Source organism: Pinus tabuliformis, chromosome 2_1 (assembly GCF_031772625.1).
Source record: "Pinus tabuliformis cultivar Carrire ecotype Pingquan chromosome 2_1, CPIR1, whole genome shotgun sequence".
Taxonomy (NCBI): Eukaryota; Viridiplantae; Streptophyta; class Pinopsida; order Pinales; family Pinaceae; genus Pinus; species Pinus tabuliformis.
In genome coordinates this window covers 475,124,395-475,141,026 of record NC_142299.1, presented here as the reverse complement: position 1 = coordinate 475,141,026, position 16,632 = coordinate 475,124,395, and the positions used below count along the sequence as shown (strand labels likewise).

Genomic DNA, 16,632 nt, shown 5'->3' with positions numbered 1-16,632 from the left:
CCATGATAAAACCCACTTTCACCATAGGAAATAATTTAGTGAACCATTTTCGTAAATTATTTCTCATTAAAATCCAAAAACCCCATGAGAATAATTTAAAAAATCATTATTTATTTAATATCCACTAGAAATAATTATTAAATCATTATTTGATAATTATTTCCTATCACTTTTGACTTAATCACCTTGGAATAATTAAATAAATCATTATTTATTTATTAGTCCTTATTTAATCCCTATCTTCCTTTTAAGATATTTGTTAAATCATTATTTAATAGTTATTTCAAAGTCACATTTTTCTTAATTCTCACAAAGTGATTAATAAATCATTTTTATTTGTTAATTACTTCAACCACTTTCCAAATAAAGATATTTGACCATTTTGAATATCTTTTTCCTCTCAAAAAATATTATAAAATATCCACAATGACTATATTTTGATTTAGTCAATATTATTTTATTATTTTCTAATTCTCAATATATTCCAATATTTTATTATAAATAGAGGGGTTTCTCTCCATATTTCACCATGATCATTTTCATCGTCCTCAGTATCATCTTATAGCATTTGAGCTCCCACTTGAGTTCAAACATGTTTTTTGCCCATTGCATATCACATATTGAGAGAGAGAAGCAAGTTGTTGAAGCACACGATCAAGAAGGAACCATCCCATGGAGGGGGATTTGTATAGCCAAGTTTATAATTTCTCCTCACCAGGTGTATCATTTTTATTAATAAAAAATTTTATTCCTATTATTCATTGGGTTGCTACACTTTTATTTATGTTGTTATATGTTTCTATTTGCATATTATCTTTTGATGTAGGGTTTTTCTAACATTTTGTTACAGATCTGAAGCATAAACATAACCATCTTTTGTTGTTAGGGTTATAATTCACCTATAACTTAAGTAAGTGATTTTCACTCACTTGTAGAAATACTTTACACTAACAAAACATATTCCAACCTTATTTTCTGCTCCAAGCCTTTCTCTTGAAAAAAATGATACTTCATTGGAATGTGTTTAGTCTTTGAATGCATAACTGGGCTTTTTGAAATACTAATAGCACTTGTATTGTCACAAAGAAAAGGCATAGGTTGTGGAAAATGAACTTGTATATCTTGCAGTGTTTTAATCAGCTAGAGTAGTTGAGTACAACAATTTGTTGTTGCAACATGTTCTGCTTTAGTAGTTAATAAGGCTATAGAGATTTATTTCTTACTGAACCAAGAAACTAATTGTGGGTCCAAGTAAAATGATCCTCCACTAGTACTTTTGTGATCATCAACATTACTTGCCCAATTTGCATCATTATAAGCATGGAGTGAAAAAATTGTGTTCTTAGGATGTCATAGGCCAATATCTTGTGTGCCCTATAAATACTTGAATATTTTACTAAAAACTTTGAGATGTGCCTCTTTAGTATTTTCTTGGAATCGTCCAACTATGCCAACTGCATGCATGATGTTTGGTATAGTACATGTAAGATAAAGTAAGTTTCCAATCATAGACTTGTATTCATATTGATTAACTATAGGAGAGTCATCATCTTAGTTGAGATTGCATCCTATTACCACAGGTGTGCATACAAGTTTACAGTCTCCTAATACATATTTCTTCATGATTTTAGTTTCAGTAAGGTAGATACCATCCTTAGTTAGATGTGCCTGAAAGCCAAGAAATAATGTTAGCTCACCAAGTAAAGACATTTCAAATTCTCGTTGCATGGTTGAAGCAAATCCTTGGCTCATAGATTCAACATTGCTCCCAAATATGATGTCATCAGCATAAACCACTACTACCAATAGTTTGTCTTTGTCTGTTTTGATATATAGATTACTATTTCTTGAACCTTTGTTGAACCCTTTTTTCTCAATATATTTTTCAAGACGATAATACCATGCTCGAGGAGCTTGTTTTAATCCATATAAATCCTTCTTAAGTTTGCAAACAATATTCTTATCATTTCCAAGTATGAACCTTCACATTGTTCAATATAGACCTCTTCCTCTAAATCACCATTTAGAAATGCAAATTTAACATTTGTTTGATAAACTTTAAAATTGCAAAAACTCGCAAATGTTAGAAACATTTTAATGGCTTCAAGTCAAGCTACAGGTGAAAATGTTTCCTCAAAATCTATTCCTTCCTATTGAGCATAACCTTTGTAAACAAGTTGTGCTTTGTTTCTAACTACTTTCCATTTTCACATTAGAGAACTTTTGAGGTCTAAAATGGACCTCCTAAGAAAAATGTACAACCAAAATAAACTTTATAAGAAACAATAGGATTCAAGATGATGATGTCAACCATGGGGGATGATTCACCATTTTTGGGGTAAAAAAATAAAAAGATTAAAAAATAATAAAATAATAAAAAAAAAATTCAACTTGTATGTTCAACTTATCTCCCTAAGGTTTTACTCAAATTTTGAGCGGGAGTACTCCCTAGATGCAAATTTTAATTCCTCATCCAAGGAGTACCCATGTTGCATACTTTCGATGGACCCTGCTACATGAAAAATGAGAAATGCATAAAAAACGTGATTGCAATCTTGTGTGCCCTATAAATACTTGAATATTTTACTAAAAACTTTGAGATGTGCCTCTTTAGTATTTTCTTGGAATCGTCCAACTATGCCAACTGCATGCATGATGTTTGGTATAGTACATGTAAGATAAAGTAAGTTTCCAATCATAGACTTGTATTCATATTGATTAACTATAGGAGAGTCATCATCTTAGTTGAGATTGCATCCTATTACCACAGGTGTGCATACAAGTTTACAATCTCCTAATACATATTTCCTCATGATTTTAGTTTCAGTAAGGTAGATACCATCCTTAGTTAGATGTGCCTAAAAGCCAAGAAATAATGTTAGCTCACCAAGTAAAGACATTTCAAATTCTCGTTGCATGGTTGAAGCAAATCTCTGGCTCATAGATTCAACATTGCTCCCAAATATGATGTCATCAACATAAACCACTACTACCAATAGTTTGTCTTTGTCTGTTTTGATATATAGATTACTATTTCTTGAACCTTTGTTGAACCCTTTTTGCTCAATATATTTTTCAAGACGATAATACCATGCTCGAGGAGCTTGTTTTAATCCATATAAATCCTTCTTAAGTTTGCAAACAATATTCTTGTCATTTCCAAGTATGAACCTTCACATTGTTCAATATAGACCTCTTCCTCTAAATCACCATTTAGAAATGCAAATTTAACATTTGTTTGATAAACTTTAAAATTGCAAAAACTCGCAAATGTTAGAAACATTTTAATGGCTTCAAGTCGAGCTACAGGTGAAAATGTTTCCTCAAAATCTATTCCTTCCTATTGAGCATAACCTTTGTAAACAAGTCGTGCTTTGTTTCTAACTACTTTTCCATTTTCACATTAGAGAACTTTTGAGGTCTAAAATGGACCTCCTAAGAAAAATGTACAACCAAAATAAACTTTATAAGAAACAATAGGATTCAAGATGATGATGTCAACCATGGGGGATGATTCACCATTTTTGGGGTAAAAAAATAAAAAGATTAAAAAATAATAAAATAATAAAATTGTTTTTTCAACTTGTATTTTCAACTTATCTCCCTAAGGTTTTACTCAAATTTTGAGCGGGAGTACTCCCTGGATGCAAATTTTAATTCCTCATCCAAGGAGTACCCATGTTGCATACTTTCGATGGACCCTGCTACATGAAAAATGAGAAATGCATAAAAAACGTGATTGCAATCATGTTTTTCATGCATTTCTCATTTTTCATGTAGCAGGGTCCATCAAAAGTATGCAACATGGGTACTCCTTGGATGAGGAATTAAAATTTGCATCCAGGGGGTACTCCCGCTCAAAATTTGAGTAAAACCTTAGGGAAATAAGTTGAAAATACAAGTTGAAAAAGTAGTCTTTTCTTTTTCCCTCTAAAATTTGATGATGTAATCTAATATTATTTTATTCTTTCCACTATTATTTTATAATTTCCTTAGGAGACCCATTTTATACCTCAAAATTCCCCTAATGATTTATTTTGTTTTTAAACACCCATGTGGTCCCACTTGCATTTTTATTATAAGGCCTCTGAACCAACTTCCATGTATGATTCTTTTCTATTTGATTAAGTTCATCATTCATTGCCTTAATCCAACATTCATTCTTGCTTGCTTGATTCACATTTTGAGGACCACTCAACAACTCCGTGGACCACGTTTAAGAATCTTTCACTCTGGATCCATCTATCTCAAATACACATCAAACCAAAACTTGTAGACCACCACCCACATTAACGGTAAACTAAATACCAAATTACCAAACACTGATCAATTTGAACCACTGTATACCAATGCACTAAATCACTGAATACCAATTATACCTCTGCAACCAATCACTAATCAAACCAATGTTGTCATACCAATATACCAATCATAGATCAACCGAATCAAGAACCAAACCCTTACCAACAATTAACATAACAATAATTAAGACATCCTTGATGAACAATAACAAACAACACAAGACTCATTCACTATCATAGCCAGAGCGTCACTTCAACCCCTAATCAATTTAGAATGTATATGCGACAATCATTAAGATTATTTGTGTATGTATGCTACTAATGTAAATGAAACTAGCATATAGATCTCAAATCATTATCAACCAAATCAACCTCTCTGCTAAAATTTCCCAGCAACAAACATAAGTTTTAAATCCAACCAAACAAGTGAGCCACACTGACATTAAGTCATTTCATTCTCTGTAATAATATCAGAATGTATATGCAATTGTTATGAATACAACCTATGTATATACGTGCTTCGCATCCAAAAGAACGACATACTGATATGAAATCAATGTTTATCAAACCCAGGTAGTAAACCATTCATCACAGTGACTTCATTAAGCTCTATCAATCATCAAGCAATAGAATAAAATACCATATTCATCTATAAGTGACAATATTAATCAAACCAAAACTATTTAGAATATATACGCAACCTTTCAGAAGAAAATTCGTGTATGCACGCAAGATTCAAGAAAGGAGATAATGTACATACCTCAAAACAATTAGTCAGTCAACCATATCTCAAAGGAGAAATAAGCATAAAAATATCTACAAAAAATAACTTCTACATAATCCCTGCATAAGCACATTCATATTGATCTGCAATCATGAAACATTAATAGATCACTTCATTTTCCCTCCAATATACATGCAATACATTCATTATTTTCTCAAACAACTTCAGATCTCTTATAGTTGATCCTCTTCCTTGCTACCTGGTGCACACATGTTCCAAATTAGATCATACATGAATAACTTATCGAATACACACTCCACTCCTTGATCTCCTTCTCCTTTTATATTCATTTATCATGCCAATACCACAGGAAAATCCCTTGGGTTTGTTGTTAGTAATTGTTTGACAGGATAAAATATTTGTTGTCATCACCAAATTATGGGATATTACCATGGGAAAAACTTGTGGTTTTCTATTTTCCATGGGTAGGGTTGCCTACACGACTCTTGTTCATAAGTCTTGTGTATGTAAGTGGATTTTCTTTATAGGGGTCGCGTATACTTTTCAAACTTTACATTTTTTAGGCATCTTGTGACTAAGCTATCAATACTTTTTCTTATCCTCTGCAATGTTTGTACCATCATTCATGTCATCTGTAACAATTCTATAATCATCAAGGACAACACATCATATTATAACTAGGTTGACATCAAGGACATATGTGACATGTAGGTTTCCATCAAGGACAACATATTAGCCATAGTGCCAGCAAAACCAATATATACAGACTATTGACCTATATTGGCACATCAAAAATCTATTGGGAAAGGTCTTATTCGAATGTAATCAAAGCATAGATGATTAGATCATCCATATGGGGGAATTTCACTTGCTTTATCAAATCATGGATGAGTGCACGCAATGCATGGAGGTAGTCACCCTTCATAATAGGGATCAACCACCACCAAGTAAACCTAGGCATCCTACTCCAACGAGTTAGTCTCTTCATATTCTCATGGTAAGTTGCATCCTACATCATTTTTTTCAATTTATATGGAATCTAGTTTATGTGTCTCTTGTTTTCAATTACTCTCATTTCCATGGCTTTTAGGCCAAAACTTTGTAATGCAAACACTTGTTATGTCTAGCATAACATGCTCCTTTTGGAAAACTCATGCTTGAACCCCTGTTGTAGCCTCTGGTTTGGTTTCCAGATTAACATACCAAGCCTAATTAAGGTGTCTATCCAAAGTATATACAATAAATATTTTCTTCATTAATATAATAAATTTAGCTTACAAAAACAAAAAGTATTTGCAAAATTTGAAATAAAATTATTTTTATTTTCTTATAATTTTTTTTTTGAATTTAAGAAAAAATAAAAGAAAAAAACATGAGCCATTTCAACATCGTTTTTCTTGAATAATCATGATGAGTCAATGCAGATTCATCAATAGCAACCAATGATGTCTATCCTCATACATATTTGACAACTAAGTTATGATAGTGTTTTCCATATTTAGAAAGAGGGAAAATGTTTAAATTGAAATCGAATAGTATCTAGTGTCATGTATGGGATTAAGGCTAGATGTTACTTGAAAACTCATAACTCCAATATTGTAACCTCAATGACTAATATGATATATTGTCTTTCTCGAAAAGACTATCTAAGTTGAAACTACTTTAAAAGCCTAAAGTAAGACCAAAAACATCCTCTAATTAACTAAAAGCTTATCTTCATCGGACCTAAGAAGATAAAATAACAACCCAAAACTTAAATGCATCTTGCAAGAGTGAAAACCATTTGTGGCTCCTTAAGATCTGTCAAAGACCTTGTGGAGCCTAAAAACATGAAAGGTGTTTATTTGATTCCATGTTCCTGTGGGACACCCTACATTGGAGAAATTGGTTGTTCCATAAATCAGAGGATTGAAGAGCACGCGGCTAACCTAAGAAATTGTAGGACTCACTCCTCTACTTTAGATGAACATGCTGATAAGACAAAGCACCACATATGTTTAGAGAATTCCCATGTCCTTGCCAAGATCGATCATTTCCTTCACCGTAAATCGAGGGAAGCTATTGAAATCGAGAAAAGGTCTAATACGCTAAATAGGGATGATGGATGGAAGATTAGCAGTTCTTAGATCTCATCCCTTTGTTCCTAGAGCTTTTCATTTTCCTCTTGCTCTGAGTTTCCATTTCTGGTTCTGTTTGTGTCTTTCTTTTGGTCTTTTCATATTTCTTATTTTAATTCTTTGATTGTCTTTTTGGTCTTTTCTTATTTCATATTTCATTATGATCTTTTATTTTATGTCATTTTGACTTTTATTCCTTTATTCTTGTTAATTATTTATTCATAATAACTTCTTCTTCTTTATATTTCCAATTAAAATTAAAATTTATCTTTCTATAAATTTTTATAATATGTATTTTTTATTCTATATTCTTCTTCATATATATATATATATAGATATATATATATATAAGTTTTTTCATAATTTCTTTTCTTTTGGATTTAATAAATTTTATTAAATAAAATATAATAATTTCTTATTATACTTGTTAGATTGCTTATTAGTTTGCCTTTGACAAAAAATTTATGTCACTTACCCATAGTTTAACATTAAGAATTCAATTTTTATTATTTATTATTATTATTTAAATTCATTTATTTGTAAGGTGATTGGTTGAGGTCTTATTATGGGTTGTTTAGTAACTTCCATTTCTATTAGTTACTAATTTTTTGTTTTTAGTTTCATTTCATTTTTATTAAACTTTCTGATTTTTTTCCTTTTTCTATTATCCATTTTCTTAACTTTTAACATTACTTACTATTATATTAAAAACATATAAATATATATATATATTAGTTAATCATATTTCTTAATTTTTGGTAATGGCTTCAACAATATAATATTTTATTAGTTGTTTTATTTTTATGATGAAATCTTTGTCTTTATTGCTTTTAGCTTAATTAAGTTTTATTTAAGCTGTGCAGGTACTAGCTACTATGTAGCTCTTGTTATATTAGAAATGTTTATTTATATTTTATAATATCTTCAACTTTAATTTAAAGAAAAATCTAACTAGTTAGTTTATTCATTTACTATTTGACAAAAAATAAAATAATTATAAAATAATTTCTTATTATATTAAAATTGTTTATATTTTATAATCTATGAAATGTTATTTTTTAAGAAATTTCTATTTAGATAGTTTTATTTATTTATTATTGGACCAAAAATAATAATAATTATAGTAATTTTGACTTGATATATTACCATTTGGAGTTTACTTGCATCTCTACTATAATTATGTAATTTGTTGATTTCACTATTCATCTTTTTCTTGATGATGAACCTCAGCGGGGATTGGAAACGGGTTGATGGTGAACCTCAGTAGGGGTTGGAAATAGGTCGATTGGAAATGGGTTGATGGTGAACCTCAGTAGGGGTTGGAAATGGGTCGATCCTAAAAGGCTGACGTGCTTTATCTGGAAGAGTTTTGCTTTAATCATGAATCACATAAGCCTCCATTAGATAATGATGAATGTGTCAAGAGATAACCAACAATCACTATCCTTACTATCAATTAACAATTAAATTATGGTAAATTTTACAAAACCAAAAGAAATTTGCCATTTAAAAAAAAAAAATTAAAATATTGAAAATTAAAACTATATCATATTTTTTAATGACAGTTCTACGTTCTTAACTTTTTTTCAACAATATAATTTTGTTGAAATCACTATTTTTCATTATTTGAAATACATTTTTAAATATATAAACAAATTCAAAACCTCAAAAACTTTAAAACTTAAACAATTTATAAAAATTTAACCACTCAAATCTACCATTCCAACTATGTTTTATAAAAAGCAAAAACACAAACCGTCAAACAAAAAAACAAACTGTCAATTTATTTTAAGAAAATAAAGTGACCATGAACTGTATTAGTTATAAGATAAAAACACAGTTTAAAGAAAATAAAGTGATCATTAACTGTATTCTGCTTATTTTATTGGTAATGAAATAAATACACATTACAGTAACACGCGGAGAGTGGGAGCCAATTATAAAAGATAAAACCTATTTTAAAAAACTTTAGTACAAATATGATGACAATATCCCACCTGTCAGTGCATCATTTTTTTCATTAAACAATAAATCATTTTTCAATAATGTATAATCTAACGCTGAACAGCTCAATCTAACTGATATTAAAAAATTAAAAAATAAAAGTGAATATACATTCTGATGTATGCTATCCAATAAGCTTAAAAATAAGATTTAAATAGGGCCCACATAATTTGTTACGTAAATCATACATTACAGGACATAATGTGTTACGTAAATCAAAATAATTGGTTACGTTTCAAATCTTCCGAGCTCTTCAATCAATATTATTTTAATATATTGATTTTTTTACAAAATATTTGAATATTTCAAATATTCTAAACTCTTTAATCAATTTGTATTAAAATATTTGAATATGCCACTCCACCTCACTTATTGTGGGGCTCTCCACTTATGTAACCTGACATAACGTCTTACCTAAACCAAAATTTCACTCGTGACACTCCAAAATTTGTATCAATATTATTCCAAAGTTTGTATCAATATTAGTGTATTGTTATTAGAGTATTTATCAGTGAATACTTTTTTTTGATGTTAAATACTTGTGGAATTGAGGTTTTGTGATTCATATTAAATTTTGAAAAAATATTTTGGTCTAAATTACATTAGAATGTTTTTGTCTAAAGTTAAATATTTATTTAAAAAGTTTCTTTTCTCAATTTTGAATTTTAAAAAATTATAAAAATAAAATATATAGATTTTAATTTTTTAAATAGATATTTTTCTAAATAAAAAGTAATATACAGTAAGTTTGTTTTCCAGGTTAATCACATTTTGATTTTGAAATATATTGTTATTTTTGTGGGCAAGACAAGGTATTACACATTTGATCAATGTACGTCAAATTAAAATCAAGTTGACTAAAAATTAAACAATAATTTTTTAGGTTAACATTATATAGAAAAAAACCTTTTTTTTTTTTTTAATTCAATTTTTTTAGAACGTGATTGGTTAATCAAACTGAATTTTTATTGTGTTATGATTTCTTTTTGGCCACCATTAGCAGTGGTCCGTCAGTGCATAAATAACCACTTACCGAATGCAGGCAACATGAGGAACGAGACAGAAAAAATGCATAATATTATGCATGTGACTGAGCTTTGAAACGAACCAGCACTGTCAAAATCATAATCATTGGATGATACTGATATTACCATTGTTTCATAATTTTTTTAATATATTATATGTTGATGTAGTGATACTATTTTTATTTTTATTTTTATTTTTTATTTTTTTTAATTATTATTTAAGAATAAATAGACATTATTTATTGTATTATCATTCTTGTGTGTATATGTCTTTTTTTGGGTGAATTATATTAATTTCAAAAATTGGGGTTTACAGAGTAAGTTATAAAAAGTCAAGTTAGTCTCTTACTAGAGAGACTAGACCATATCCAAAAATATACTCTTTTTGAGGAGGATAGAGACAGTTGAAAGATACAAGATTTACTAAACTAGAACTAAAACATTGGCCTAAGTGGCCTTGTATATAAACAACTATAAACAAAAGGTCAAAAGCCATACACATTCCACAACTATGTTGAGGGATCTGAATTCAAGACTGGAACTTGGATGGGTGCTTTTGAGTCCTCTAATGTTCTTCCTGACATTGGAGGAATGTCGAGATATCGTTCAGTATTCTCCATTCTCTGATCTAGAACATTTTCAACACTTTTGGGATCCTCACCAATGGGAGATAAACCAAAAAAATAATCAAACTCTTCACTCCCATAAACTTACCTTCCAAGTTGTTTCCTAGCTCTATCATTTCTCCTAGGATGTTGATCTATTCTAGTTTCTCCTCTACTTGTATCATTGTGTTGTGCATTATAAATTTCTTCAATGTAAATGTATCATGTATTAATATTGAACTAGATTTTTATTGCCTTAATGGGATTAGACCTCATATTGTGGGTCTTAGCTGCATTACGTGTCAAAATTCAATAATTAAACTAAGTGGCAGGGAACGCTAGCTATTTGGCCTAGTTAGATAATGAAAGGTTTTCATTTTAGGTAAAATTATATATATAACTGCTTAAGATTATATATTTATAATTATCACAAGTCTTGTCATAGAGAGGTGTTTTGATTTTGAAATGTAATATTAGATAATGATTTTTTATTTTTTTTTCTAAGTTTATAAATTGATTTGTGAAGTTAAAAATTTAAAAAGTTATTTGGTAAAATATTGGTATAAAATCACTAGTTTTCATGTCAAGGATTTGGCCTTTTTTAAGAATATTAAAAAAAGTTAAGAGTTAAGAAACCATTCTTATTAGTTGGATTAGGAGTAAAGATACAAACCGGTCACTCTATTATGTTCACAAAAATAGAGACGTGCTAATATTGCAACAAGAAGAAATATGCCTATTACATTTATTATTAAAATAAAGCACATGGTTAGAAACATATTACTATTGCAAGTGAAGATAAGGATCAATATTGTGTCATGGTGAAATGGATTGAAAATGGGCGCTGAAAAAGAAAATTTGTCAAATGAATTATTATCCATTTGAGACGTAGCTCAAAAGAATACAATAGAGAAGTGTGATGCAACGGTTATGTAACCAAAACAAATCAAAGTACTCAACAAGAACAATCTAACATACACAACAATATAAATGATTGACAAGTTTAGTTTTTATTCAACTAATTTGAAGGCCTGTATTGGACAATAAAAAAATTGAGGAATCAATTTGGATACAAGGATCTTTGAGTTTTCTTAAATCCCTAAGACCAAAATTTGAATCTTATAAGAGCCAAATTGTAACAGTTGCTCATTAATATTCCCTCATTGTAAATAATTGTAATTATTCAAAAAAGCTAAGAAAAAGGGACACTGATTCCAGTTGCTTGGGGAGGGAGATTTCTTGAAGAATTTGTGATTTTAAATGTATCAACCATGGTTTAGCTGAGAATTTTAATGGGTTGAATATGCAATAAGTAATAAAAGGATAGGCCCATGTGTCTCTTAGCTCTAACAGTAAGCAACAAAGGACAAAAATATTAAAAGAAGGAATGGGTTGCATTGTCCAAGGTATTTGGCTTGCGTGGAGACTCAAAAAAGATAGATAGATAGTCTGTTGAGGGGGAACGAAAAAAAGTTAGGAGGAAGGGAACTCATTCACGCTTGCACAGTGGAAGAACACATAGTGGTGAGCACTATAAGGAATTCCTCCAAGGGTCAGAGGTGTCGATGAGAGTAGCGATTAGAATCACGATGATCGAGCTCTAGAAAAAGATGAACCATATGAGAAAATCTTGAGAGGATTTCTAGGTGAAATATTATACAAAATAGTGGTTTTCCTAAAGGTTGAATAACCAAATGGAAGCTTGTGGATTGATGAACCTACTAGATTGGGAAGAGACACTTAGGTATTTGTGAGGGCTAATGAACCACCAGGAGTTGCCTTGGGGCTAAAGATCTAGTGCTTGACTCACTAATGAAGTACCTGGAGAGGTGATCTCTTACCCATCAGTAGTTTATCCACTAATGAACATTCCCTTGATGTGGACTCTCTTCTCCTAAAACTGAGTTGAGACTCTTTGTGTTGTGGTATCCTAGCATGGATGCTAATCATGTTTGAAAAGTCTAGAAAGACTGAGTGGAAGCTTTTGTAGTTGGTGGATGGAGGTAGAGTCTCAATCTTAGTTGTCAGATGTCTTACAAGATAAGTATTCTCTTATGTCTTTGTACATGTGATTATCATGAGTCTATGTTTATTGTGGTGAAATGATGTCATGATAATGTTAAGGAGTATTGTTTCCTGCATAAATGAGGAGTCTCAATGTATGGTGTAAATATTTTAGGGAATGGTTCATTTCCTGTGGATATTTCTGGGCTTGAAATTAACCTGGGATTTCCTAAGCATGAAGAAATGGGAATATTTATTAATGATTAATTTTTTTTTGTAAACAAGGTAGTACTTTCTACCTTTTCTTTTTCAAAATTTACCTTCCCAACATATCGACTAACCAGCCACCTGCCCGAAGGAAACCAGGTGGCCATCGGTCAGCATTGTATCCATTCCAAAACTTAAATAAGTTCATCATCAACATCTGAATCTCCCAAGTACCTCTCTCTGGTTTTTTAGACATAAACATTCAAAAACTGTAGACAAAAATACTGAAGAAAACAACTACTCCTCATCTGAGGAGGCTATCTGGAGGGTTGCCTGCTCTTCCGGGGTCATCATCTTCTTTCCTTTGTTCTGCGGCTTTACTCCTGGGCCTGGGAGTTCTCGTCCCTACTGAAACAGTTTCCACTTTAGCTCGGACAGAGTTTGCTCAATGCGACCCAAAGCAAGGTTGTTCCTGTATGTTTGGATCTGGATGGTTGCCAATTCCTTCATTATTTCCCCACTGATATGTTCTGGTTCTTTGTTTCGCTCTTGTCGGTTCTCCACTTCTCCTTCCATGTGCTCCTGATGGAGGGTCATAGCGCGAGCGACTATGTGTTTCATGATCCAGTATAGTTGCAAAGTTTTGGTATACAGAGATTGTTTGCCATTTGTAGTGCCTGGGTCTTGTATCATTTCTTCCCACTCATGCAAGGGAAGGTTTCTACCTTGAATATTTTGTCTTAAGTCACGTTCCCAGCTCCAAATCTGTTCCCGGATTTCTTGCGCATTTTCTTTCATGTAGGCATCCACTAGTTTCTTTACCTGTTCACCTGTTGATTTTCTGCCTTTTTTCTAGCTCGTGCTGCTTGTTTCGGCTTCCTACTTGACATTCCTTTTGCTTCTCCTAGGTGCCATGTTTTTGCTGGGTAGTTTCCTGATGCTCTGATCCTTCAGGTAGACTTGCTGGGTTACTGTTGACCCTTCACTATGTGTTAGACCTATCACAGTATAAACACAGTGGTCAATTTTATCCATTGGGAACGTGTGATTTGAGGGGGTAGCACTACCATCCCTCTTCATGGGTCCTTTCGAGTTATGTCTAACTCTAGAATACAAATCCAAAGCCTCTCTAGAGCTTTCCTGTCCCAAGTTTTCTTTGATGAGGTTTACTCTATGATGGTTGGCGTAGTTTTTCTGGGCCGCGTGGACCATCTTGAGTTCCAGACCCCTCCCATCTCTCCTAGGTTTTCTTAACCCCCTTCCTGTTTTAATTTCCTCTGATTCAGGGTTTCCCTCCCTCTTTTTCCCCAATTCTCTAGTTCCTATGGAAGGCATCTGCTTCCTCGCTCGGGTGTTCCAGGTTCGCCTTACTAAGGGCATAATCTCAGGGTTTGGCATTCTAGGGGCTTCCCATCTGTTACAGGGGTCAAGGAATATTGGGTCCTTCTTTTCCTGTGAGCCCTTCTCCTTACTACTGTATTCATCCTTCCCAGCCATGGAGTCACGGGGCTTTCCCCTGACCCAGAATATCTTAACTTTATAACTGAAACTGGGGTGATGCAGACTATTCCTATCTAACTGCATGCCTACATTTTTCTTCATGCAAGAACTTTTTTCCAAGTGAGGGGGAGAAGTTTTCACATACCCGTCAGTCTGGAACCACTGTTCTATCTTCTGCAGCTGTCTTTGGCCTTCGACGCGTTCTCTCTCGCCACCTTCCTTCTCCCGCATCTGCATGCAACATGCATGGTATCCCTCATACTTTTTTCTTTTAACATTCCTCTGTCTTAACCTTTCCTCCAGCTGTCTCCGTTTCCGACGATCCGTGGCGCGCTTTTCGGCCCACTTTCCTTGGGATGCTACCCAAATGTCTTGTCCTCCGTGCTTCATTTATGACTATCTTCTCCCGGCTGCTCTTGTCATCCCTTTGCTAACTCCGCATTGCCATCTGGCTCTCCTCTGCTGTCCCTTCTCAGTCCTGTTGTCCTATTCTCCCTGTGCCCACCTCCTTCCATTTCTGCTCCCATGCTTCTCGGGTCTGTCCTTTCTCTTTCCTCTTTCATCATCCCTGTCCTCTCAGTCCTTTCTTCCGTTCTGTTCTGTTCCATGGATGATCTATTCTGATCTTCCTGCACATGCCTTCATCTTTCTTCCCTCCTCTCGACGTCATTCGGATTCTCTTACTGCCTCTGATCTGCCTCGACTGCCTGTTTTATCTGGTTCATTTCCTCATTCCTGTTGAGCTCTGTTTCTCCCACGTCTAACTAGTGCTCTCTGTTTCGGCATCCCCAGTTCGCGAGGAGATCCGCCGGGGAATTTCCTTTCCTCTTCACATGGGACATGATAATATATGCCAGTCGTTGAAGTTGATTTTCAATTTCTGTAATTACCCATGCCGTCCGCCAACTTTTGCTTAGTTTTTCCACATTTACTCCTTGCTGTAATTGTTTTAAAGTGTCTATGACCAGCTTAGAATCCCCTTCTATCTGCAATCTTTGGTATCCTTCTCGTATCGCTATCTCCAGTCCTCTGTTTAGTGCATGATATTCTGCTTCGTTGTTGGTGGCCATGCCGCAGTCCATTGCATATACTCTTATGATCCTTCCTTCTTCGTCTCTGAATATCCCTCCTATACCCGCCTCCCCTGGGTTGCCTTTGGCTGCCCCGTCAAAGTTTAGTTTTGTGAATCCTTGGGGGGGGTTCCTGTAACTTTCTTCCACTCTTACCTGTTCTGCGTCTTGTATCTTCCTTTTGTTGCTTGTATTTTTTACTTTAATTTCCAGTCGGTTCATGATGCTGGTTTCCATACCTTCCGTCTTCCAGTCTTCCTCTGTCCAATTTCCCAGAATTATTGTTTCCCTTATATTCCCCATAATTTGGTTCCAGATTTCCCCTGTATCATTTTTCTCTGTTCTGAATATTACCCTGTTTCGGGCTTTCCAGAGATTCCACAGGAAGAATCCAATTGACAGGTTCCAAGCATGGTTGAGGATGACGTTTTGGTACGGTTTGCTACTCCATGTTTCAATTGTTGTTTTAATGCTTTCTAACTTTCTTTCTATAATACCAAAGATTTTTTGGTGCTTTTGCCACAGGATGTTACTTACGTTATAGGAGTTGGCAACATGCTCCATGGTTTCCTCTTGCCGTTGGCACAACGCACAGTGGAAAGCCCCTGCATCCCTTTCCGTCTTAGCTGATCCCAAGTCAGAGCTCTCCCATGTAGCACTGTCCAGGTAAAAAACGCCACTTTTGGCCAAGTTTTTAGTTACCAAATTATTTTCCATTTTTTCATGTCTGCATTGCCTGTTCCTCCTGTTTTCAGGTGGTAGCCTTCTGATATTGTGAACATGCCTTTAATTCGTTTGCCCCATCTTATTATGTATGGACCTTCTTTGATAGCTATTTTCCTAGTTTCCAATTCTTTGTGATATGTAGTCCATTGATCAGTTTCTGGGGCTTCAGGCCAATCATTCTTCATCTTCCATTGTCTCCAATAACGGTTTTGGTCCCCTACCCAATAGTTTCTTACTGCATCCTCCACTATTTGGGTTGTATACTATTGTACTTCATGTAGCTGGTGTTCTTGACTCAGGGTACCTCTCTGTTGCCACCCTTCCTGCC

General features: G+C 33.3%; 1 protein-coding gene across 1 annotated transcript; it reads right to left on the bottom strand.

Annotated features, from left to right (window-relative positions):
- Positions 1 to 15,272: 15,272 nt before the first annotated feature.
- On the bottom strand, positions 15,273 to 16,295 carry LOC149200976 (uncharacterized). The gene has a single exon (XM_089401145.1). The coding sequence runs from the start codon at positions 16,293 to 16,295 to the stop codon at positions 15,273 to 15,275; it is 1,023 nt and encodes a 340-aa protein (XP_089257271.1).
- Positions 16,296 to 16,632: the final 337 nt, after the last annotated feature.